Source organism: Neomonachus schauinslandi, chromosome 10, assembly GCF_002201575.2.
Source record: "Neomonachus schauinslandi chromosome 10, ASM220157v2, whole genome shotgun sequence".
Lineage (NCBI taxonomy): Eukaryota > Metazoa > Chordata > Mammalia > Carnivora > Phocidae > Neomonachus > Neomonachus schauinslandi.
Genome location: NC_058412.1, coordinates 107645057 through 107668334, shown reverse-complemented (window position 1 = coordinate 107668334; position 23278 = coordinate 107645057). Strand labels below are relative to the sequence as shown.

Below are 23278 nucleotides of genomic sequence, written 5' to 3'. Positions count from 1 at the left end.
CAATCAGGTCAATAGCCTCCTCCTGCAGGAGGATCAGGGAACGCAGAATCCCATTTGACCGTCAGTTGTGACCGTGTGAGGATACTGGTGCCCCTTGACCAGAGGGGGGTCTCTGCGGGTTGCAGGCTGAGGTCAAATAAAACAGAAGCAGGTCCAGGTGCTTCCGGGACAGAAAGCCCCTGGACCGTGGCAGCAGCTTGTAAGAAAGCTAGCCTAGGGTGGTAGGAGGAGACCAAAACCAAGGAACTGCTGTGGATTTCAAACACCCACTCCCACAGGAGGACAGGAAGTTCAATGGATGCTCTCAAGGGCAAGGGGTAGGGCTTAAATAAGGAGACAGGTGAGACACGATATTAGACACAATCACCACCCACAACAAAAAAGCTATCTGTAATCGTCTTAGCTCTGGGTGCAGAAGGTAAATGCAGATATACAAACATATATGTTACTGCTTGTTACTCAGCAAGGAACTACAGATTCATGCCTCACTGCGGCTGGGCCACAGGGTGATCTACAGCTATACCGTGGCCTGTGAGTCCTCGTCTGAACTCCGGCTGGTGGCACTCTTCCCAAGGCCTTTCCACGTGTAGCCCACAAAGGTTGGGCTGATGGGTAAGTAGCTGAAGCATCTGTATTTTTTAATAATGTTCATGCCAAATGGCAAATCGTAGGATTCCATGCCATCGAGCGACTTGCTCCCTTTGCCCACACCCTTCTTCCATTTCCTGATTCCTCTTTCCTCTGGAGTACCTGCAACACACACGCACAGACATACACACACAAAACAACGTAGTGGACTGTTTAGCTTGACAGTTCCACCAAGAGTTGAGATTGCCCAGTGTGCCGTCCCATATATGGAACCTGCCGGGAGGACGGCAAGGAGCCCTTGTGGAGGAATTGACGGCACTCGGCCATCCAGCTGCCTGAGCCAGGAATCTGAGAATCGCCAACCCATCCTTGTTCCCTTTGCTCCACATTCAAGCCAGCTGATGGCTCTGCCTCCTCCCTGTCCTTCCACGTGACCCATTTCCTCCACTGTCACTGTTGAAGTCCGGCCTGTGCCACGTTACTGCTTTCCAGGGTCATCAGAACGGTCCCCCCTTACTGGCTGGCTGCCCTTCTATCTCCCCATCTCCTTCCCCAAATCTGTTCTCAGTAAACAACAAAAGAACGTCTAAATTGCGAATGTGATCTCTACAAAAAGGGACCCAGTCTTCATTGTACCATTTATAATGCCTTCAACAACTGGTCAGGACAAACCACCCCCCATCTAGGCATACCGAGTTTTATCCTACTTGGCTCCGTGTGTGTGCGCGCACACGTGTGTGTGTGAGAGAGAGAGAGAGAGAGATGGGGGAGGAAGAAAGGGGGAGGGATGCACTCGCTTGTGCTCCCCACTTGTCATATCCCTTTTGTGAGGGTGAACTTCCACTGGAGTTAACAACTGGGGCCACTCTATACCCTGACAGATGAGTCAGGGAGAATGATCTGGGCCCAGAGGGCTCAGCAACCCCTGAGCCCTGGGCTGACTTCATAAATCTTCTCAGTGCAGAGAGGTGCACTGGCACATGGGACACCAGACAACACACTTCTCTGCCCAAGCCTAGACGAGGGGTTCGAGTCCCTGGTGCGATATAAGGAACATCATTATTTCTTACATCTAAACCATGCCCTCCCATCAGTGTTTCTGTAGCGAAGCTTTCGTTTCCATCTGTCTGACTCCTGTTCCTCCCTCTCAGTTCGCTCAGAGCGTGTGTTAGTTATGACATCCATGAATCTAACATGTGCCACGGATTCGTGCATGTGATTCCTTCTGCCTGATGTGTTCATCCCTAGTTTCCCCAGCAACCTCTTCATTGAGACTTTTTGGAGGTGTGCAGTCTTCAGGGCAAATACCTCAACAAAACCTTCAAGCTCAAGAATAAGCATCACCCTTCCTTGATGGAAGGGCAATCTACCAGCGTGTCCGTAGCAGCACTTTCCAACAGCACCAGCAGCCTCCTCTGGCAAGCTGGGAAGGCTGCGAGGCAGGGCCCACAACACATCCTCGTCCAGGGCCCAGCACTGGGCATAGAATGCGGAGGAACAAGGGTCCCGGGCATCAGGGAAGAGAGCCGCCTCCATCCGTCCCTCAGTCACCAATCCTGGCAACAGCCTGTGCCCGCCATACTCACCATCTTTTGGTCTCAGTTGGTGGGGGGCCCGCCTCAGGAAGGAGGGGAGGAACCCCACGGGCTGTCAGCAGCTCAGGGGAGCGTCTGAGCAAGCTGACGGAAGCCGCTGCAGGGACTGAGGCCAGCTGACAGGAGGCAGGCAGCCTGGAGAGTGCCTACGGGTGAGGGACTTCCTGCTTTCTCCTAACTCAGCAGGGAGGAAAAAACCCGCTAGGTTTATCAGCAAAAAAACCTCATAAAAGGAGGCTGGGAGTGTCTTAACCACTTGAAGACCGTTTTAACCAGCGATGGCTTTGAACTGATTCACTCTGCCTGCTTCCATATTTATTTGGCAGAACGAGTACTTCCCATGTGGAAAAGGCATGTTGGGTATGTACCACATACCTGGGATGGTGTTATCCAAGATAAAAGCCACGCAGCCTCCTACAAACATAGCAGTTGTGAGAAGAACATTCAACACCTGATCGATTCCTGTTATTCCTGGAAACAGAACACAGTGGTAGGGTCACTGCCACAGTCAGGAAGAAGCACTGGGGTGGGCACCAATCACCAATGTGATGCATGAAAGTGCAAATTTCTGTTGTACAGGAGCAGATAAATTTTTGCCAGTAACATTTTAAACTGTTATAAATAATTTCAAAAATAATCGAGATTATCTCTATAAGGAAAATTCCCCAAAAGTGGTCCACAGAAGATAAATCTAACAGTGAAACTCACCCTATAATGAACTAGAAAGCCACTGGGGTGTGGTGTTAGCAGATTAAGAAAAAAATTAATAAAAAGATGGCTGTTGTAAGGCTGAAAATATTACAAAGTGAGTAAGACGACAATGAAAATATTTGTGGTATTTGCAATCAGATAAAGGGTTTCAGAATCCTGGGTCACTGATTTGTGCTTAGCTGCTTTTAATTAGGAACAATTGGATGTATATAAATGAACTCATATGAATGTCATATATTAAAACGTAAAAAGCAGCAAGAATCTCCTTGTTATCAGAAGCTCCCACACCTGGGTGGCTCAGTTGGTTTCAGCTCAGGTCATGATCTCCATGTCGTGAGACCACGACCTGCGTCAGGCTCTGAGCTCAGCGGGGAGTCCAACCCCCTCCCCGCGCCCGCTCACATATGTGCACACCCGAGCACTCTCTCTCTAAAATAAAATAAAATCTTTAAAATACATGATCATCAACGGAAAATAACAAGTGTTGGCAAGAATGTGGAGAAATAGAAACCCCCGAGCATAACTGGTGGGAATGAGCTTGGCAGTTCCTCAAAACGTTAAAACCTAGAATTACCCTATCCCCCAGCAATTCTACTCCTAGGTATATACCCAAGAGAACTGAGAGCAACGACTCAAATACAGCTGATCCCCACTACTGGCAGATTCTGTATTTGTGAATTGACCTACACCCTCAAATTTATCTGTAAACCCAAAATGAGTACTCCTGGCTTTCACGCTCATTCACAGAGCAGCACAAACTTTGGGTCACCCAACATGTGTGATCCCAGCGGAGATTAAACAAGGTAACGCTCTGCCTTCTTGTCTCAGCTCTCATACCTCATCTCAAGTGTGCTTGCAGCAGTCTGTTTGATAGCACTTCCTCCCCATTTCTGTGGTTTGGGTTGGTGATTTCGTTGTTTACGATGGCCCCCGAGTGCTGTCTACTGTTCCTAAGAGCAGGCCTCCCTGAGGCCGTGCCGTGCTGTGTTAGAGGGGTTACCCTGCTGTTGGCTGCTGTCGCCCTAGAAGGGGTGGGTCAGGATTTGCTAACTCCATGCTCACAGTGACTTTCCCGGACACGGCTAGCTGAGTGAGGACGGACCGCACTGGTACACCATTGTTCACAGCTGTGCTGTTCACAACTGTCAGAGGGGAGGAACAGCCCAGTGTCCATAGATTATGGTGTGTTGTGTATATATACACACACAATGGAATATTAGTAGTCATGAAAAGGAATATTTTTACATAAATTTCAAAAACATTATGCTAAGTGAAAGAAGCCAGACATCACGTATTGTATTATTCCATATATGTGAAATAACCAGAATAGGTAAATCCACAGAAACAGAAAGCAAACTGGTGGTTGCCAGGGGCTGGGAGAAGGGGGATAATAGGAATTAACTGCTTAATGGGTGTGGAATTTTATTTTGGGGTGAGGAGATGGTTTTGGAAACTAAATACGGATGGTGGTTACATGACATCGGAAATATACTAAGATGGCACTGAACCGTTCACTTTAAAATAGTTAATTTAGGGGTGCCTGGGTGGCTTAGTCATTAAGCGTCTGCCTTCGGCTCAGGTCATGATCTCAGGGTCCTGGGATCGAGCCCCACATCGGGCTCCCTGCACCGCGGGGAAGCCTGCTTCTCCCTCTCCTACTCCCCCTGCTTGTGTTCCCTCTCTCGCTATGTCTCTGTCAAATAAATAAATAAAATCTTTAAAAATAAAAAAATAAATAGTTAATTTAACGTTATATAAATTTTACCTCAAAAAATATATATATAAAACGGTCCCCAATTCTGCATAAAATGTCAACAGCAATCGTTCCCCCTTGGGGGCACCTGGGTGGCTCAGTCGACTGAGCATCCGACTCTTGATTTCTGCTCAGGTCATGATCTCAAGGTCGTGAGATTGAGCCCTATATCAGGCTCCCCACTGGGCGCGGAGTCTGCCTGAGATTCTCTTTCTCTCCCTCGCCCGCTGCCCCTCCCCTCCTCTAAAAAACATGGTTCCCTTTTGTTCATTTTTCATGACTCAGGTTATTAAAATAAAAAGGTGTTAAAAAGGTTAATCTTGGGGCGGCTAGGTGGCTCAGGCAGTTAAGCGTCTGCCTTCAGTTTAGGTCATGATCTCAGGGTCCTGGGATCGAGCCCCGCATCGGGCTCCCCGCTCTGCAGGAAGCCTGCTTCTCCCTCTGCCCCTCACCCTGCTTGTGTTCCCTCTCTCACTGTCTCTCTCTGTCAATTAAATAAATGAATAAAATCTTTTAAAAAAAAAAGGTTAATCTTGAATTCAAAGTAGTTATAATCCCAGTAGAAAGACATGTATTTGAAAGTCTATGAAGCGGAGTTTTAAGAAATTATACATTTTCATAAAGCATTAGTCTGACAAATCAAAAGGTTTTACACAAAGGCATTCTCCCAAAAGACAGAGTCCCAGTCAATAAAGACCTTAACATGGACATGAGTCACGTGCACACGCCAGTTCATGCCAGATGTGCCGGGGGGGGGGGGGCTTCCAGATCAGCGGCGGCAGAGCAAGGCTTGAATGAAATACATGGACGAATATCTGAGGAGACAACTCCTGAAGTTCCAAAGCCCTCTCTGACTGGGGATGGGCTGTCTGTGAACCAGCGGCTGGAGTTCCAACTACCCCAAGATTCGAGGCCAGTTTTCCTTACCTGTGACGAGAGGGTTCTGTCTGAGGTAACTTGGAAGGACGAGCCCAAAGAAGATTGAAAATCCAAGCACAAAGAGGTTCCGGGAAGAATTTAAGTCGATGAACTGCAGGTTGGAGAGCCCAACAGCTGTGATCATTCCTGGAGAGAAACAGCAGACGGCAATTTGCACTGAGCTCACCTACAGATGGGTGACGGGCCATGCACAGCCTCCCCACATCGTCCCTTCTCTGTCCCACCAGAAACCAGCTGGGACACAGAACAGTGACAGGACAGGGTTGAAATGGGACCACCTGCCTCTCTGATCCAAATGACTCTTGGCCTAAGCACCATCTGGACTGACACAGGGACACAAACATCACATGACACTTTCTTTAGACCAAGCAGAAAACTAAGGACATCAGTTGCCCCCCGAGAACCTCTCTGCAAACATTTTGATTGAACTGGGAAACCCACCGGAAGATCTGGGCCCTGACCACAACTGGATGGCACATAAATCATGTCAAATCCCGTGGTAAAAATGGTCAGTTTTAAATGGCCACTAGGGGAGAATTTAAATCGATTAGATAAACCAATTAAAGATTATGGTCATCTTATTTTTTCTAGCACAAGTATGCTACATTTGGTTCTACCTTTAACATAAATTCAACTCAGAGATGGATGAAGATTTTTATGTTTTCAAGGTGTATCACTTTGGATTTTTAAACAGAAATGTATTATTACCTTCCATCTCATGGAAGGGATTCGTTAGCAAACGTGAAGAGGAGGAGAGAGGTCAGGCTACCAAGGAAATGGGATTTTACCGAAGAGAGTACAGAAGAGCGCGCCGAGCACCGGATCCGGGAGGGAGGCGAAGAGGGCACTAAACTTGCCGATCATGCCCAGCGCCAGCATGAGGGCCGCGCCGTACTGGATCACCCGGCGACTGCCGACCTGGGGACATACCAGAAGCCAGATGGCACTCAGCGCCAGTTCTGCACCCATTCTCATCCAGTGCCCCCCCCACCCCGGGGGCAAATGTGACAAAAGCCCGAGACAACCCCTAGATTATTCTTCAAACTTTTAGTTGAGAGGTCTTGTCAGATAATGAGGATTGATCTCAGGGCACAACTACTATAAAGATACCCAGAGTGAAGAGATTCCCTCTCCTCTTTCTCATCCTGTCCCCCCGTCCCTTCCCCCACCCCACCTCCCTGGGAGGAAGGCAGCACCAGGGCTCGGCCTCTGCTTCTTGGCACCCTGGGTGATGTCACTTTGGGCATGGCCCTGCTCCAGCTCTGTCCCGGGTTTCGAATGCCCTTACAGTCAGCGGTTGGGATGACCTTCTAACGTCAAATGCAAAAACCCCACTTCATCCTGCTTTTCTCTTCTGGGCTCTTGGAATCACCCTTTACCAAGTTAACCCACCCCAAAGCTGATTCACCTTCGTCTCCATCTTCCCCACACCCTGAATCAGACAAGAGTCCCAGATACTTCTGGAATCCCCTCTCCTCAGGGTGTCTTGCCTGTGAGAGGTGGCACAGCCAAAAGGGCAAGGAGTGTGGATTCTCAGCGCCCCCTGCCTGGTGTGTACCCCACTCCACTCTAACCACGTGACCAGGACAAGTCACTTGGCCTCCCTGGGTGGCGGGATCCTTGCTTTTATAAAGATAAACCACGAGGTTTTGCTTTAGGAGTTAAATGAGACAAGATGTAAAACGGTGTTAACACTGCCTGGCCAGCATGAGGCTATAATGACAGCCTCCCACCTGGGCTTGCTGACTCTGGCCTTTCCTCTGCCTCCCTGTCCTCTCCATTGTGGCAGAGTGACCTTTCAAACACTGTGATTTGGGAGGTCAGTGCCCTTCTGCCCCCCTTAAATCCTCTGGTGCTCATGAAATAAAACCCCTTCTCAGGCATCCCTAGGCCTGTCTACCCAGAACACTCTCACATCCTCCCTTCTGGCTGGTTCCAGACACATCCTTCGAAACACTACCCAAATGCTACCTCCTCTTAAAAAAAAGTCTCCCTTGATGTCAAGGCTCTGCTCTCCCACACTGGGCTTCTGCAGAACCATTATAATATTTTCCACGCGGTCTCATCTTTATCTGTTCAACCTGATCTCTGCCTTCTAGAAACTTCAAACCTAGCCTGCTGTCCCCCAGGCAGTGGGATGTGGAGCAGGCACTAGGCTCAAGGATCCTGCACTGTTGGCCCTTGCTGTATGCTGCCTCTTCCAGGAAAGTACCCCGAGGACACAAGCTGAGTAAAAGAGGTTCCCGAAGCGCCCAGGGAGTGTCTATACGGCTTCAAGTGTGATTCCGGTGAGAAGACAGCTACTTAAATTTAAGTAAAAGGAAATGAAACATAAGCGCTAGTTCCCCAGTCAGCCGCACCAGGCACCAGTTCAAGTGCTCTGGGGCACATGTGGGTGGCCGCTGCACAGAGGAGCAGCGCAGGCGAATGCAGGCTGTGCCCGCCACCGCACAGGGCTTCCGCTGCCTGGTGCTGGGCTAGGCCTTCCAACAGTGTCTCACGGGACCCAAACGCCGATCGGTTAAGAATCAGAGAAGACTCTTACTGAGCCAACGAAGGGATGGCTGTCCGGCTCGAATCTGGCCCAGCTGACCCTAGAGGCCAGGCTCTGCTGCTATGATCTACCCCGCCCCCCACATGATCAAGTGCAGGGGAGCAGCGAAAAAGGGCACGCAAACTGGAGAATTAAGCAAAAATGACTTCTACCGGGCTGCATTACATGATAAGGAAGCCTGCCATTTTCAGCAAACATTTTTGGGAACCTACTACATGACTAGCACTTATTAGACAGGAGGGGGAGGGGAATACAGAGATGAGTAAGCCACAAACTTATGATCAAATCACTGTACTGCCGCAATTGTCACGGCATGTGGGCACCCAGCACAGAGGAGCAGCTCTAAAGAGCTGCAGAGGGCTCCCTAGAGATGGTCTGGAGGGATGAGTAAGAGCTCCCTGGAGGAAAAGCATCCAGGCTGTGCAAAGCCCACCTCCCAGCAGATCAGATGTGTCAGGGGGAGGGGGAGGCTGGCCCCAGGGACGCTTGAAACAATAAATCAAATATGAAGATTATGCATGGAAGGCTGATCTGCCTTAGATGCTCCAAACAAACAAGAAGCAACTCAGTGACTATCAATCGAGTGCCTATTATACACTTCTGTTTGCAACATCAGAAACACAGGCCTAATCCCTGTCCCCCCAGTGCTTACACGGAGCCTTTGCCTCTCCTCTCCTGCTGCCCACTCCCTGGAATCTCTTCCCTAGCTCTGTTCTGACCTCCTTCTTGAACTCTGACTTTACCTCCAGGGCCATCAAAACGCTGACACCTCATTTCTGACTTTCCAAAGTCTTCAACAGTGTGGAATGAAGCAGAGGAGAAATGGCCTTCCTCTGAAGAGACTGCACTATCAGGGCAGGTGGGTTTATTCAGTCCCTGGAAATAAACTTAGGGCTAAATATGAAGCAGGGACGCTACCTACTGCTTACTGTGTACCTACATGCCCGACTCTGCTAAATGTATTACATCAGTTTACTAATTCCAATGCCTGGCAAGCTGTCTATATATAGACAAGGGCATGGAGACTCAGGGAGGTGATGTAATCTGTCCACAGTCACACTGGGACAAAGTGATGGCACCAGAGCTGGAATGCCATACAGCCACCTCCCCACCCCATCATGCCACCCCTTTCTGCGGGACAGACATTGGAACACACTCAGAAGAGAAGACCTGCACAAGGAATCCCACCTGACAACTTCCGAGCACACAACAGGCTCGCTGGAAGCCTCATCTCCTGATCAAACAGTTGAGAATCTCCACGTACAGAGAACGTCACAACTGGACAAAGGGTAACAAGTATCACAGCTGCCAGGACATGGAGGCAGATCCTTGGGAAGAGCAGAGATTACCTTCTTTCCATAAGCCCTGGAAGTCTGACACAATGGCCCGGACAAGTGCTGTCCATAGAACTTTTTACAAGGATGGAAATGTCCTGTATCTGTGCTGCCCATCGACAGCCACTAGCCATATACGTGACCACTGAGCCCTTAAAATGTGGCTAGTGTGATTAAGGAACTTAATTTTTCATTTTAATTAACTTAAAAGAGCCACATGCAGCTACTATCAAATTGGATGGCACAGATCCAGGTCTAGAACTGTCAGATTTCAGAGCTGACAGTTCTACTCAGACAAGTGATTTGTCCCGAGTCCTTCCACTGGATGAGGGGCAGAATACAGCCTCCAACTCGTGCCTCCTTCGTCCTGGACACAGTCCTTCCAGTGGCCGCATGGCTGGGTCAAAAAGAAATTTCTGCTGCAAGTCCCACTTCCCACCCCAAGGCAGCTATGTAGATGGCTCAATTATCCCCCCTGTGAGTCAGGGCAATGAAAACCAATTCCAGGCCCCTGAATGCATGCCGCCTTCGCCTGGAGATAATAATCCAAAGGGGTTCAGAGGGAAGATCAATTAGCTCATTAGAAAGTGCTGGCAGGATGCCTTTTCAGAATAAACTGGCACTGTTCAAATTGCAATAAAGGTAACTATTCCCCAAACCACCTCAGTGGCATTTCAGAATGGAACCTCCATGAACAACACCCCCTACTCCCTACAGTGACCCTGGTTACGTTACGTGATGTGATGATCAGCCTTAAAGGGGTGCAGAATGGGAGCTGGCTTGTTAAACTGGGTTGCCCTAAGTCCCTCCATCTACAAGAATTTTACTAGTATGGTGTTTTGGATTCGTTCTAGGTCTGTCCACAGGGTCAAGGCAGCAAACTGGCTAAAGAGAAGCATGGCCCTTAGCTCTGTGTGCTCGGCATTGGCCTCTCCCCATGGGTAGTGCCAGGACACAGCAATGGCACTGGAGGACACACCCGACAAGGCTGTGTGCACACCAGACACTGGGCTCTGCGAAGGCCCCGCCAAATTCCAGGGAAATGAACGTGTCAGGACCATGCTCCCTTCTCACCTGGATTCGCAGTCAGGATGAACCAAACAGTCTCTGGTTTCTTTTCGTCTGGTTATAGAATCTTGCAGGGAGCGGGGAAGCGGGGCTATTTCTAATCTTACAGAGGTCAGACAGCTCGAGAAGGCGGCAGCTCGCCCCTAGGTGGTCAGGACACAGGGCTCGGGTGAGGGAAACCCGTGGCGCACGCGGCCATCCCAGCTGGCGAGCAGGTTCTAACCGTGTCTGGCTGCCCAGCGTACAGCAGCCAGGGCGGAGGCACGTTCCAGCCGTGCAGACAGTGCGCTCTGGCTAAGGCAACTGGGATCTAGAGTACAGTAATAAATGTGAAAGGCCTAGGAGCATGTTCCTTACAGAAGCTGTGGGGTGGGGCAGCCCCAGGTCACAGGTCAGTTTGGAGAAGGGTGCGGAGGCCTGTGGGGAGGACTCCAGACCCAGACCCTGCTCAACCAGGGGGACTCGCTGTGGCCTGTCAAATCCACTAACTCCACGCCGTTTCATCTGAAAGAGAAGGTCTCTGCTGCTTTGGTTGGAAAACCACATTAATTCTTTACTGTAAGATAGATGTTTTCCTGTAAGGAGGGGGATCATCTCATATCTAGAACTAGTCCCGTCTCCTCCTCCTCCCCTGACCCTGAGGTCCACTCTCATCATAACAGCCAAAGTAAGCCTTAAAAAATACCCTGATGGAGGGGCGCCGGGTGGCTCAGTCAGTTAAGTGCCCGACTTGATTTCAGCTCAGGTCATGATCTCAGGGTTGTGGGATCAGGCCCCACGTTGGGCTCGGCACTGGGCACAGAGGTGGCTTAAGATTCTCGCTTTCCCTCTGCCCCGTCGCCCAACTTGCCCATATGTGTGCACAAGCACGTGCCCCCTCTTACTCTCTAAAAAAACCCTCCAAAAACCAAAAAAGCCCCAAAACCCTGATGGAGCCACAGCCCAGGGGATGCCTTTCCTCTCTGTCTCTGGCAGCTTCTGGGGCCTGTGTGACCTGGTCCTCCATTACCTGGAGGATGTCATCTGCTCTTACCAACCCCTCCCCAACTCTGCTCCTGCCTCACCGGCGTCCTTGCTGATGGGCAGCCTGCAGTCCTGCTCTCATGACAGGGCTTCACGATGGCTCTGTCCTCGGCCTGAACGCCCTTCCCCAGGGGGCCTACATGGCTCCCTCCACCTGCCCTGTTCAGTTCCCTGCTCAAGGTCATCTTCTCGGTGAGGCTTAGCCTGACCCTATTTCACACTTACCAACCCTCACTCCTAATACCCACTCCTGCCCTGTATTTTTCTTATACTTACTATGCTTACTGTCTATGGTTTGTCTTCCTCTGTCTAGAATGTAAACGCCAACAGCGGGAATTTTGTTTTATTCACTGTGGAATCCCAAGTGCCTAGAACAGTAGCCTGGCACAGAGTTGGTGCTTATAAGTATTTGTAGAATGCCTACGAAGTAGTGACAGCACTGAGTGTCTGGCTACCCAGGCAGCCAAGGGAAGGAGACCTCCATCAGCATTCCAGAAACCCATCAATGAGAAAAAGGAGATTGGGGGGGGCGGTGGTGACCTCAGAACTAGAAGCCTTCCTTTTAGAATTCACGGTGGTTAGACCAATCGATGAAATGGATCAACACTTAGAAGCCCAACCATTTAATTAGAAAAATAGCTGTACCTTAGTAATTCCCAAAACGCCAATGTTGGGACTGGATGAAGTAGAGCCATTCCCAGTACCAAATATGCCATCGAGAACACAGGAGAGACCCTCCACGAAAATCCCCCTAAAATGTAAAGGAATGGGGGAAAGAGAAACATTCATTCAATGGGGGAAATGAGTGAAATATGCTCTAAGTGGCTGCACCCCAAAGGTGGCGTGCACGGCCGGGAAGCCTCCGCACTCCTGGGAAGGTTAGAAGTGCGGTCTCAGGCCCCACCCCAGACCTGCTGAAGTAGAACCTGCATTTTAACAGGATCCCCCATGCTCATTCAACTGTGGGAAGCACTTCTGGGAACCACACATTAGACACAGGTGTTTAAAAACCATTCCAAATTAAAGGCTTTTAGCCAGAAAACAGAGCCATTTGTTGGGATCTAAGACAAATATGGGCTGTCTGGCTGATCTGATTCCTTTACTATTAATAGTTTCATCAGGAAGGAAATGCTTTGTAATTTTGTCAACTTTGGAACTTTTTAAAAACAACCGATTTGTAAGTAACTCAATCATATGCAACATCCATTAGAGAAAGCTGTAAAAACCAGGGGTGTGAACACTAATAACAGAACCGAAGCAAGACATGCTAAGACACCAGACCACTGGATCTCATCACACGCAATCCTTCCAGAAGGGCAGCAGCTGGCTGGGCAAGGGGAGGGGGGAGCTGAAGTGCGCTCTTCTCTGAGGCCTCCACAGGGTCCAATTCGCTCTCAGCGTCCAGAAACTGAACACCAGGTGTGTTGAGAAGATAAACCCCACCACCCTTAAGTCTCTAGATTCTGCAGACTTCACCTATTCCTGCTCTTCTTGTTTCTCTACATGTGAATTATAATTGTGAATAGAGGACACAGCATTTACCCCTAAGAACAGTAACGGAAAGAAGAAATCAAAGGGGACATCCATCCATGACCCCAAACCAAGCAAAGAAAGATGGCAGTGTCTCGCATCTGTTGTGGCGAGTTTAAGGTCTGGCATGGTCTCAGAGAGTGTCTTACGTGGCTGTCGAGGCAAAAGGAAGGGCGGGAACTGCCCTCCATTCTACAATGAAGAAAATGAGAGCAAAATGGGGGCAGTGACTTGTCCCAAGACAGACAACCAATAAAGAGCCCTGATGCCTGGCTGCTTCCATGCTGAAACTCCTTTTCTTCTCCAAGATTAACCAAAGAGCCAAGTGATGAGGCACTGGGCCCAAGAAAAACTCCATTTTCTGAGGAACATACCTGTTGATCGCATGGATGGGGGGCGGCGGGGCACAGGAGAGCCTTGCGCAGGCATAATAGTCCCCAATGGACTCAATAATACTGGCGACCACCGCGCTGAGCATGCCGATGACACCCGCCGCGGAGACGGTGGGCAGGCCCCACTGAACTACGGAAGAAAAACAGGTGAAAGCAATCAGGACAGCAAAGGACTCCACACGACACACTCAGATTCCAAGGCGAAGGGAAAATCTTTGTTTATTTTTAAGTGTCACTCATCAGTGCACTAGATGCCTGCGGACAGTTCCTGAGTCAGATGAACCAGGACTGGTCTGTTCTCTGTCTTTATTAAAAAGAGAGTGGTTAGAAGAGGAGGCTGCTTCCAAGCCACACTTGGTGTCTACTAAATTACAATTTAACGCAGCCTACTGGGGTAAGAATTCCTGTTGGGATGGATATTTCTATGAAGAGGATTTTTAACCCTGCTATGCAAAGTATGGCACAAAACAATGGTGATCTTGCCCAGGTGGTGGCATTAAATGAAAATGCAGTGAAAAGTCACCAGCTAAATTTAAATCCCAGCAGTAAAGCATGGCACCAGATACAGACAGCCCTCTAATGTAAGATCAGCACTATTCTTTTTTTTTTTTTTTTAAAGTAAATCATGTTATGGAAAATTAAATAGTTTCCTTCAGGAAAGCAAAGCGAAGTCCCCAGGTCACTTTATCTTGAATATCTGGATTGCCACACAAGCCACATCGAGGGACCCAGGTTTGGGAAGAGGAAGAGGACAGGAAGTAAGGTGTGCAGACAAGCCTGGGATGTGTGCGAGGGCAGGACTGCTCCCGCCTGGGAGCAGACAGGGCCGTGCTTAGTCAACATGGCATTTCCCAGTAGGTTTGGAGCACACTTTTCTCATGCCCATAATTTCTTTATCCAGCAACATTTTGTATTTTTTAAGCAATCTATATGGTTACCTTGTTACTGACAGAGCATTGTGGTTTCATTTTAGTGTCTTGATTTGTGGGGGGGAATACTTATTTTGCCATTTATTGTTTCTTCAGAAATTGCCTTTTATTTCTTAGTCTCTTTACGCTGCTTTTTCTTTTTCCCTTTTGCCTGCACCCCTCAACTTTGATTTTTTTTAATTTTTATTCCATCTATTTCAACATTTTAAATCGTACTCTTCTAAATTTTTGATCCCTCTTCCTTCAGATCATTTCTATATACAGTAGACCCTTGAACAACACAGGTATGAACTGCACTGATCCACTTACTTGCAGGTTTTTTCCAATAAATGCAGTACAATAGTATAAATATATTTTCTCTTATGATTTTCTTAGGAGCATTTTATTTTCTCTAGCTTATTTTTTTTCCTAAGGATACAGTATATAAAACATGTAACATACAAAATGTGTTAATTAGCTGTTGACTTTATTAGTAAGACTCTTAGTAGTTAAGTTTTGGGGAAGAAAGTTATATGCAGATTTTTGACGGTGGGGGTGGGGTACACCAACCTCCCCCCCGCCACACTTGTTCAAGAGTCAACTACATGTGTACGTATGTCCATATAAATCTTGTTGGCTTCCAGCCTTCTGTCTGAATTGTTATTTAACCCCCTTTAACTAAAACGCCTAATTTATGTTGTTACTTTAAAACAGTTTCTCAACCTCAGCACTATTGACATTTTGGGCCCCAAAACTGTATTTTAACCAATTTTTCTCACACTAAAGACTAAGGACCTCGCTGTAGATATCTGGAAACCTGTCTCCAGATTAAGCCAAGCTACCCTCTTGCTCTCTGGGGTGGCCTTCTGCCCCCGGAGCGGTGGCCCCAGAACAGCTCGAGGCAGTGAAGGGCTATGGTGAGGAGGAGCCCGACAGCATGCGCTGCCATCCTGGGGCCAGGTGCCCAGTCCACTTGGCCATGGCCCCTCATGCACGGGCCGGGGGTAGGGGGGACCCCGGGGACATCTCTTTGGTGTCTCAGCACATGCACAGCTGCTCTTCCCGAAGAGCCCACCCTGTGTTCCTCGTTTGTGCTCATCTTGGGACCGGCCTGCACCACAGAGAAGACCTCCCAGCATGTGCTCTTCCCTTTTTTTTTTTTTTTTTTTTAAAGATTTTATTTATTTGACAGAGAGAGACACAGCGAAAGAGAGAATACAGCAGGGGGAGTGGGAGAGGGAGAAGCAGGCCTCCCGCAGAGCAGGGAGCCTGACGCGGGGGCTCGATCCCAGGACCCTGGGACCACGACCCAAGCCGAAGGCAAACGCCCAACGACTGAGCCACCCAAGAGCCCCAGGTTGCAGATATATTTTAAAAAATCTTTCACAAGGGGTGCCTGGGTGGCTCAGTTGATTAAGCATCTGCCTTTGGCCCAGGCCATGGTCCGGGGGTGCTGGGATCAAGCCCCGCGTCAGGCTCCCCGCTCATCGGGGAGTCCGCTTCTCCCTCTCCCTCTGCCCCTCCTCCTTGCTTGTGCTCTCGCTCTAAGAAATAAACAAAATCTTTAAAAAAAATCCTTCAGCAAACTATACTTTTTATTAGTCAAAAAGAAATGCTTTTTTCTTTGCCCCCCTTTAATGCTTTTCATTTTGGATTTATTCTATTTAGCCAGAAGTTAAGAAAGCCACATCCACTTTTGTTAGCATCTGCCTGGTATACCTTTGTCTACTTCTTTATAATCAGTGATAATTTAGATTTCCAGCATGTGTTCTTCCTACCGGCTTCCCACACCTCCCTCCTGACTACCTGACCAACAGGTTTCATCTCATTTTATCTCGGATTATAGGTCTATTTATAAACCATGCATTTATTCTTTTTTGGGAAAAGGGACAGGTGTACATAAATATATAGTTAGATCATATGATCTGATGAGATTATTGTTTTAAAAAGAATAAACATTTTTAAGTCTAAACCTGTCAACGATAGAAGGAACTGCCAACATCACTGTCATTTAACATGCTCAGAACAGTTTTCTTAAAACCAACCTTACTATTCTTGGCTTTTCCTGCTTTTTCTCCTTATCATCATATAATGTCAAGATGTGGCTACTGAGCAGGGGAATAAATCAGCAGAACTTGACTAAGGTCAGGTTTCGGTTCTAATTAAAAGGCCCAAGTGCCGGGAACAGAGTCTTTACAACAGAACAACCAAGCATTAATAACCACCAGATTCACGCAAGTCACTTTTGGGGCTGGGGCCTAGAAAGTATTATGTGTGAATCCAAGTGATAACCTCAGCTTGGGACTGCACCTTCCACCCCACACACCTTGCCAAGAGTTACCCAACACTTAAATTATAACTTAAGAGCCATCTTCCACCTATTGGTGAGTATCCCTTTACTTCTGACAGCTGTGACCAAATAAAAAACAAAGATTATAGCTACCCATTAAAAGATTACACAAATCTCATCATGCTTGAGCAGTCGGCTTGCTAATCTTCAGGCCTCTCCTACTCAAGCGTGCTCTGTGTGGGCGGCTTAGGTACCATGCAGCTCTATACTTGCTTTCTTCAGCCCTGGCAAGAGACCCCTTGTCCAGAATTTCATCCCAGTGGAACCAAAAGAACTAGTTCATCTGGGAAGGAAGCTGGCGAGTCTCTGAGCATTGGTGTCAGTCCTCTGGGGACAGGGCCTCCCCCTGTCCGCTCTCAAATCCTCTGAATGGTTAAGACTTTCAAGGGACATTCTAGGACAAAGAAGGCTTTTCAAGCTGCAGAGCCTTTTGCTGCCTTCCAGCTCCTCTAAGGGGGGCTCTTGTGAGCTCCTGACCCCTCTCCCTCTGGCCGCCAGGGTACTTACACGGGTACGGGACCTTAAACCACGGGGCTACCAGAAGCACGCCCTGCCTGGCGTCCGTCCGAGCATAGAAGCCATACTTTGTGCTGTCGGGAGGGAAGACGTCAGTCACTGTGAAGATGAAGCACAGCAGCCAGGACACAAGGATGGCCAGGATGATCTAAAGTGGTCAAAGGGAAAAGCTCCATGAGGCCAACCAAGGTGGTGGATGCTGGCAAAACACACATCTTCCTATGGCCTGAATATCATACCACAGGACCTCCACCATCGTTGGTACTTTGCAGAAAAAAACACATTACAGGCCTGCTGAGAGCCTACTCCTGGATGGAATCACATTTAGAGAGAGCAGTTTTATGCAGGTAAAGCTATTTTAACTCCCAGCCTGGCTAGAAAATAAGAATAATGGACAATGTACTTGCAGAGGCCATGGGAACACAGATCTCCCTCTGTCTCAAGAACAGTGCCCTTCTTCACACTCCTGAGAGGATTTCAGAATCAGAACCTTCTGCCGCTGGTAAACCTTAAGCCCATGACAATTTCGTGGTCATTAGTACCCTGATGTTAACACCCCAACCTAGTTCCCCCAGAAGACCTGCCTAAAACTTCCTTTCACATAAACAAAGGCAATACTGTCAGAAAAAAACAGAAATGACTACTCACAGGGAACATTTTGAAAAGCTGTAACTTGTATGCAGTCCATCCTTTCTTGGATTTGTAAATTGGAAGAGGAAATTTAACATTTCTGGCATACTGCGAAAACAGTAATACTAGGAAAATTGTCCTGATGAGAGAGAGAGAAAAACTAGGTTAAAGGCTGTGTTTTAAAATAATACTCAAAGCTTCAACAGCAAAACTGACCGTATATATTCCATTCATTTCTCTAGAAAGCTCCTAGTCCTATTAACTGTTTTTTGGGGGGTGCCTGGGTGGCTCAGTCATTAAGCATCTGCCTTCGGCTCAGGTCATGATCCCAGGGTCCAGGGATTCAGCCCCACATCGGGCTCCCTGCTTAGAGGGAGGCCTGCTTCTCCCTCTCCCACTCCGCCTGCTTGTGTTCCCTCTCTGTCTCTCTTTGTCAAATAAACAAATAAAATCTTAAAAAAAAAAAAGAACACAAAACTTATTTGGGAAATCTTATCTTTTGGAAATGCCATTTTGGGAAAGATATTAGTTCTAGGCATATCTTGATACTAAATGAAACTGCCATATAAATGCTTTGGCTAAATTTTCCTTAGCAGAATAAGAAAACCTGAAGAATGCACATACTCAGGAGAGATGCTCACACCACGTAAGGGAAAAAGATACCCATACAAGACAATGCACACTATAATCACAGCTATGAATTAACTACAAAACAAGCACTTGCCACACGGGCATGTCCACGCACACACACGTGCAGACAGGTAAGGAGGACAGGGTCCAAAATGCTCACAAGGATTGCCTACAGCTGGCAATATGTTTTGAGACTTTTCTGTATTTTGTGATTTATGTATCAAGAGCATAAATTGCTTCAAAAAGCAAAAAGCTTCAACATTTAAGGAGGCTACATACAGAATTCAGTATTAACAACATTCCTGGGAGGTTTGTGTGTGTCAGACACTATGTGAAGGCCGTCCTGCCCATCATCCCAGCCTTCTGCAGCAGTGGCTTCTATGACCACCCACGTCCCAGACAGACAAAGCCAGCAGTCCAAGATCATGCAGCCAGGGTTTGCAGGGCAGGCGGGAGGGCCAGGGGGTCTAACTCTACAGCCTGGGCTCTGAACTACTTTGCCACACTATCCTAAGAGCAGGGATGCTGGGGCTGGCTCAGAAGGCTCTCTACCTTGAGCCCCACACTCCAGACCCAGCTGCACTGAGGATCACAGGAGACAGTGACATCAGGTGACTCCCCTGCAGCAGGACCCGACACATCCTCATCCATCTGCTACCAAGTGTGGCCAGTGTGGGATGGCTTCCCATCGCTGACACAATGAAGGTCTGCAATAACGTGTTTCATCACCCACAGGGATGCACTCTCACTTACAACCCAAGGGAGAGCTGGCACAAGAGTGGGTTCTCAAAGCTCAGCTTAATTGTTCCTGGGCACAGCTCCAATTGCGGAGATGGAATTATCAGCTCCACTGACAGCCGGTCAAGTGCAACTTCACTGTCACATTCCTAATGAGGCATGCTGTCTATAGCCAGCTGGAGAACTGGCCCATGCCACTCCATCCTCTCCCCACCTATCCACCAAATGCTTTGCTCACCTGGTGATGGGAGTCTCAGCCCAAACACAAAAGTCATCGAGCCAGTACCAGTTGGAGGTTGGAAATATACATGGTACCCAAGCTATTCCAATTCCCCCGGGGTGGTGAAGTTTAATAAAAAAATGTTATGGTGGGACACCTGGGTGGCTTAGTCTGTTAAGCATCTGCCTTCGGCTCAGGTGATGATCCCAGGGTCCTGGGATCAAGTCCCGCATCGGGCTCCTTGCTCAGCGGGGAGTCTGCTTTTCCCTCTCCCTCTGCCTGCTGCTCCCCCTGCTTGTGCTCTCTCTTTTGCTCTCTGACAAATAAATAAAATCTTAAAAAAAAATGTTATGGGGGCACCTGGGTGGCTCAGTTGGTTAAACGACTGCCTTCGACTCAGGTCATGATCCTGGAGTCCCGGGACTGAGTCCCGCATCGGGCTCCCTGCTCAGCAGGGAGTTCTGCTTCTCCCTCTGACCCTCATGATCTATCTCATTCTCTCTCTCTAATAAATAAATAAAATCTTAAAAAAAAAAAAAATGTTATGGTAATGACAGGTGCTAAAACTGGTTTACTTTAAATTTATTTTTTTTTAAGATTTTATTTATTTCACAGAGAGAGACACAGCGAGAGAGGGAACACAAGCCGGGGGGAGTGGGAGAGGGAGAAGCAGGCTTCCCACCAAGCAGGTAGCCCAATGAGAAGCTCGATCCCAGTACCTTGGGATCATGACCTGAGCTGAAGGCAGACGCTTAACGACTGAGCCACCCGGGTACCCCTGGTTTACTTTAAATTTAGATCAACATAAAATTTTCATGTTCCAAAAAAATGCTGATTTATTTCAAAGTGAACACTATGAGATCCCAAAAGGCCCCAAGTCTATTATCATCATTATTTCAGGCAACACCCACCTATCATCGCCTGCACTGTGGTGTTCACGTTTTAAAGCATGTTTACAAGGGGAGGCGGGGCACATAGAGAATTCCAGGAAGGACACCCAGATCTCAGGCCAAATCTGGCAGCACAAATGAAGGATTGGACTAGGCAGATGAACACTCCATTTTCCTGCCACTCTAAAACCCATCCCGTTCTAATTTATGTTTATCCTCAAACAGCCTGTATGGCAGGTAGGGCAGGCAGTCCCATCACAGAGAGGTGGCAGGAGTAGAGGCTCGGGGCCGGGTGGGGGCACGGGGAGAGCTGTGCCCGAGCTCACACATCTAGGCCAAGCAGAGAAGGGGAAAAGATGAGCCAGCTCCAGGTCCTCAGGCCAGGGTTCTGTCCAACCACTGGCTTGCTGGCCTTCTACCTTACAAATATGCAAGCAATGCAATGCACACTAAAATATAGGAAAATTATAAAAGGCAGATAAGCAAAAAGACAAAATCCTGAAGATCACTTATCATCCCAGCTGGGTAACAACCAGAACAACAACAACAACAACAACAACCAGAATGTAACATTCTGGCCTATAAATTCTGAACAGCTTCCATTCCCTGGATACTTACAGGGTGTCACCGGGTCCAGGGCACCGGGGTTAGAGAGGGACACGGGACTGCCTGAGGTTACCCTTGCCCTTGGAGCACAAACAGGTCATCATCTGACCCAAAATGGGATCAGACCTCACAGTGTATTTCCCAACTAGCCTGTAGCCCCTATTAATGCCACAACCTCTACAGATGGAACTCAGCAACAGCACCTTCGTGGCTGGCTACTGAGCATTCCACCTTATGGACATACCACATCTTGTCACACAGTTTCCATACGGTGTGACACTGGGGGCATAAACAACTGTGACAGATCAGCCCTCCCTGGCACCTGTCTACACATCTCCTTACAGCAGGTTCCCAGGACTAGAATGGATCTGCCAAATAGTAAATGCCTTATAAAGTTTTTTTTTTTTCTTATTAAAAAGCTTCTGATACAAACTGCCAAATATATAAAAGTTGGATGAGTTTACAATCCCACCCAGAGACCAAAAACATCCACTTGCTACTCACTGCAATACAGTTTTATACTTTTTAAAGATTTATTTGAAGAGAGAGAGACACAGAGAGCGAGAGTGAGCAGGGGGAGGGGCAGAGGGAGAGGGTCCCCACTGAGCAGGGAGTCCAACGGGGCTGGATCCCAGGACCCTGAGATCATGGCCTGAGCCGAAATCAGGAGTCAGAGGCTTAACCGACTGAGCTATGCAGGCGCCCCATAGTCTTACACTTTTAAATCTCTACCAATTTCATCAATTTAAAAAACTATTGTCATTTATTTTAACATTCATTCCTTACACTACACTTAAGAGTATGTATTTCAGCATTGCTCACAAGAGCAAATATTTTAAACAACAAGCATGAGCATCAACTGGGGAATGGTTTCATAAATTCTACACTATTTCATACTATTTAGCATTGTGCAATTTTACAAAGAATGGAGTAGATCTAAACACACGGTCTTAGAGAGAAGAGCCCAAACAAACTGTTAGGGTGAAAAGCAGACAATCCTGGTAAAGCTACATACGTCACTGTGTTCATATTTATGTATACAGGGCAAATACTAACTTTTCACTAGTTAACTAAGACTTTTTTTTTTGAAGGGTGGCAGTGAGTGGGAGGAACTATACTTTAGATTTCCCTGTTTAATTACTGTTAAACTTCAAATGACTGTAATTTTAATATATTTTGGGGACAGAGATGAAAAGAGACTTTGAGTATGTGGTGATGGTACATGGGGGTTCACTATTCTTTGAATAGGTTTGAGAATTGTACAAAAGTAATCAAAATAATGTTTTTTCACGAAAAACGGGTCCCATCTAGGACCTATGCTTGGAGTTGGAAATGTCACCCATTCATCCTCTCCCCTGAGAACCTGCCCCTAACTGTGCCTCTCTTGGTTGACTTAGGAACCCATGTCGGTACAGTCCGATCCACCACCACTAGCCCCACTGCTAATAAAATCCCTGTGAAGAGGCGCCTGGGTGGCTCCATCAGTTAAGCGGCTGACTCTTGATTTTGGCTCAGGTCATGATCTCAGGGTCCTGGGATCGAGCCACATGTCGGGCTCCACACTCAGCGGGGAGTCTGCTTTGTGATTCTCTCTCTCTCTCTAAAATAAATCTTAAAAAAAAAATCCCTGTGCAGCATTATGGTAACTAGGTAGGGTAACTCTTTTTACACACTAATTAGTTATTTTCACTCCCTTTATTTGGTTAAATGGCTGCTCATATGATATCCTTCATTCATTATTCCACCAAGACTCTCTCCTTTAGTTAGTGAAACTATAAATTAAGGATATTAGCCTTTTTAATGGAATTTGTTGTAAATACATCCCAGATTCATTTATAATTTAGTTTCAGTGGGTTTTGATAGAAGTTTTAAATGCATCGGTAGTAAAATCTATCAATCTTTCTCTTTTCAATATCTGCTTTAAGAAGGACCTTCCCCTGGGCGGCTCAGTGGGTTAAATGTCTGCCTTCAGCTCAGGTCACGATCCCAGGGTCCTGGGATGGAGTCCCGCATCAGGCTTCCTGCTCGGCGGGAAGTCTGCTTCTCCCTCTGCTCTCTCTCTTGCAAAAATAAATAATCTTAAAAAAAAAACTTCCCCGTCCCATGATCAAATATTTATGTACATTTTCTTCTGGCACATTTACTGTTTTACCTTCTATACTTAAGTCTTTAATTCAACTGAAATGTAATTTGATATAAACCAGGAATCTAAATTTTTTCCAAATAATTATCTAATTTTTCTCACATAATTCTTCTATTCCCCAATGATTTCCAATATGACTGCCATCATACACTAAATATTA

At 47.5% G+C, this 23278-nt stretch overlaps 1 protein-coding gene across 1 annotated transcript in view; it reads right to left on the bottom strand.

Moving 5' to 3' along the window:
- Positions 1–353: 353 nt before the first annotated feature.
- Positions 354–23278, bottom strand: part of SLC23A2 (solute carrier family 23 member 2) — a 71856-nt gene continuing 48931 nt past the window's right edge. Inside the window, exons 8-15 of the mRNA XM_021688904.2 lie at positions 17910–18030; positions 17253–17409; positions 13470–13617; positions 12211–12316; positions 6375–6504; positions 5575–5712; positions 2559–2654; positions 354–750 (exon numbers count right to left, since the gene is read on the bottom strand). Coding sequence (XP_021544579.1) covers positions 518–750; positions 2559–2654; positions 5575–5712; positions 6375–6504; positions 12211–12316; positions 13470–13617; positions 17253–17409; positions 17910–18030 — 1129 coding nt within the window. The 3' untranslated portion in view covers positions 354–517. The remainder of the gene's footprint in view (positions 751–2558; positions 2655–5574; positions 5713–6374; positions 6505–12210; positions 12317–13469; positions 13618–17252; positions 17410–17909; positions 18031–23278) is intronic.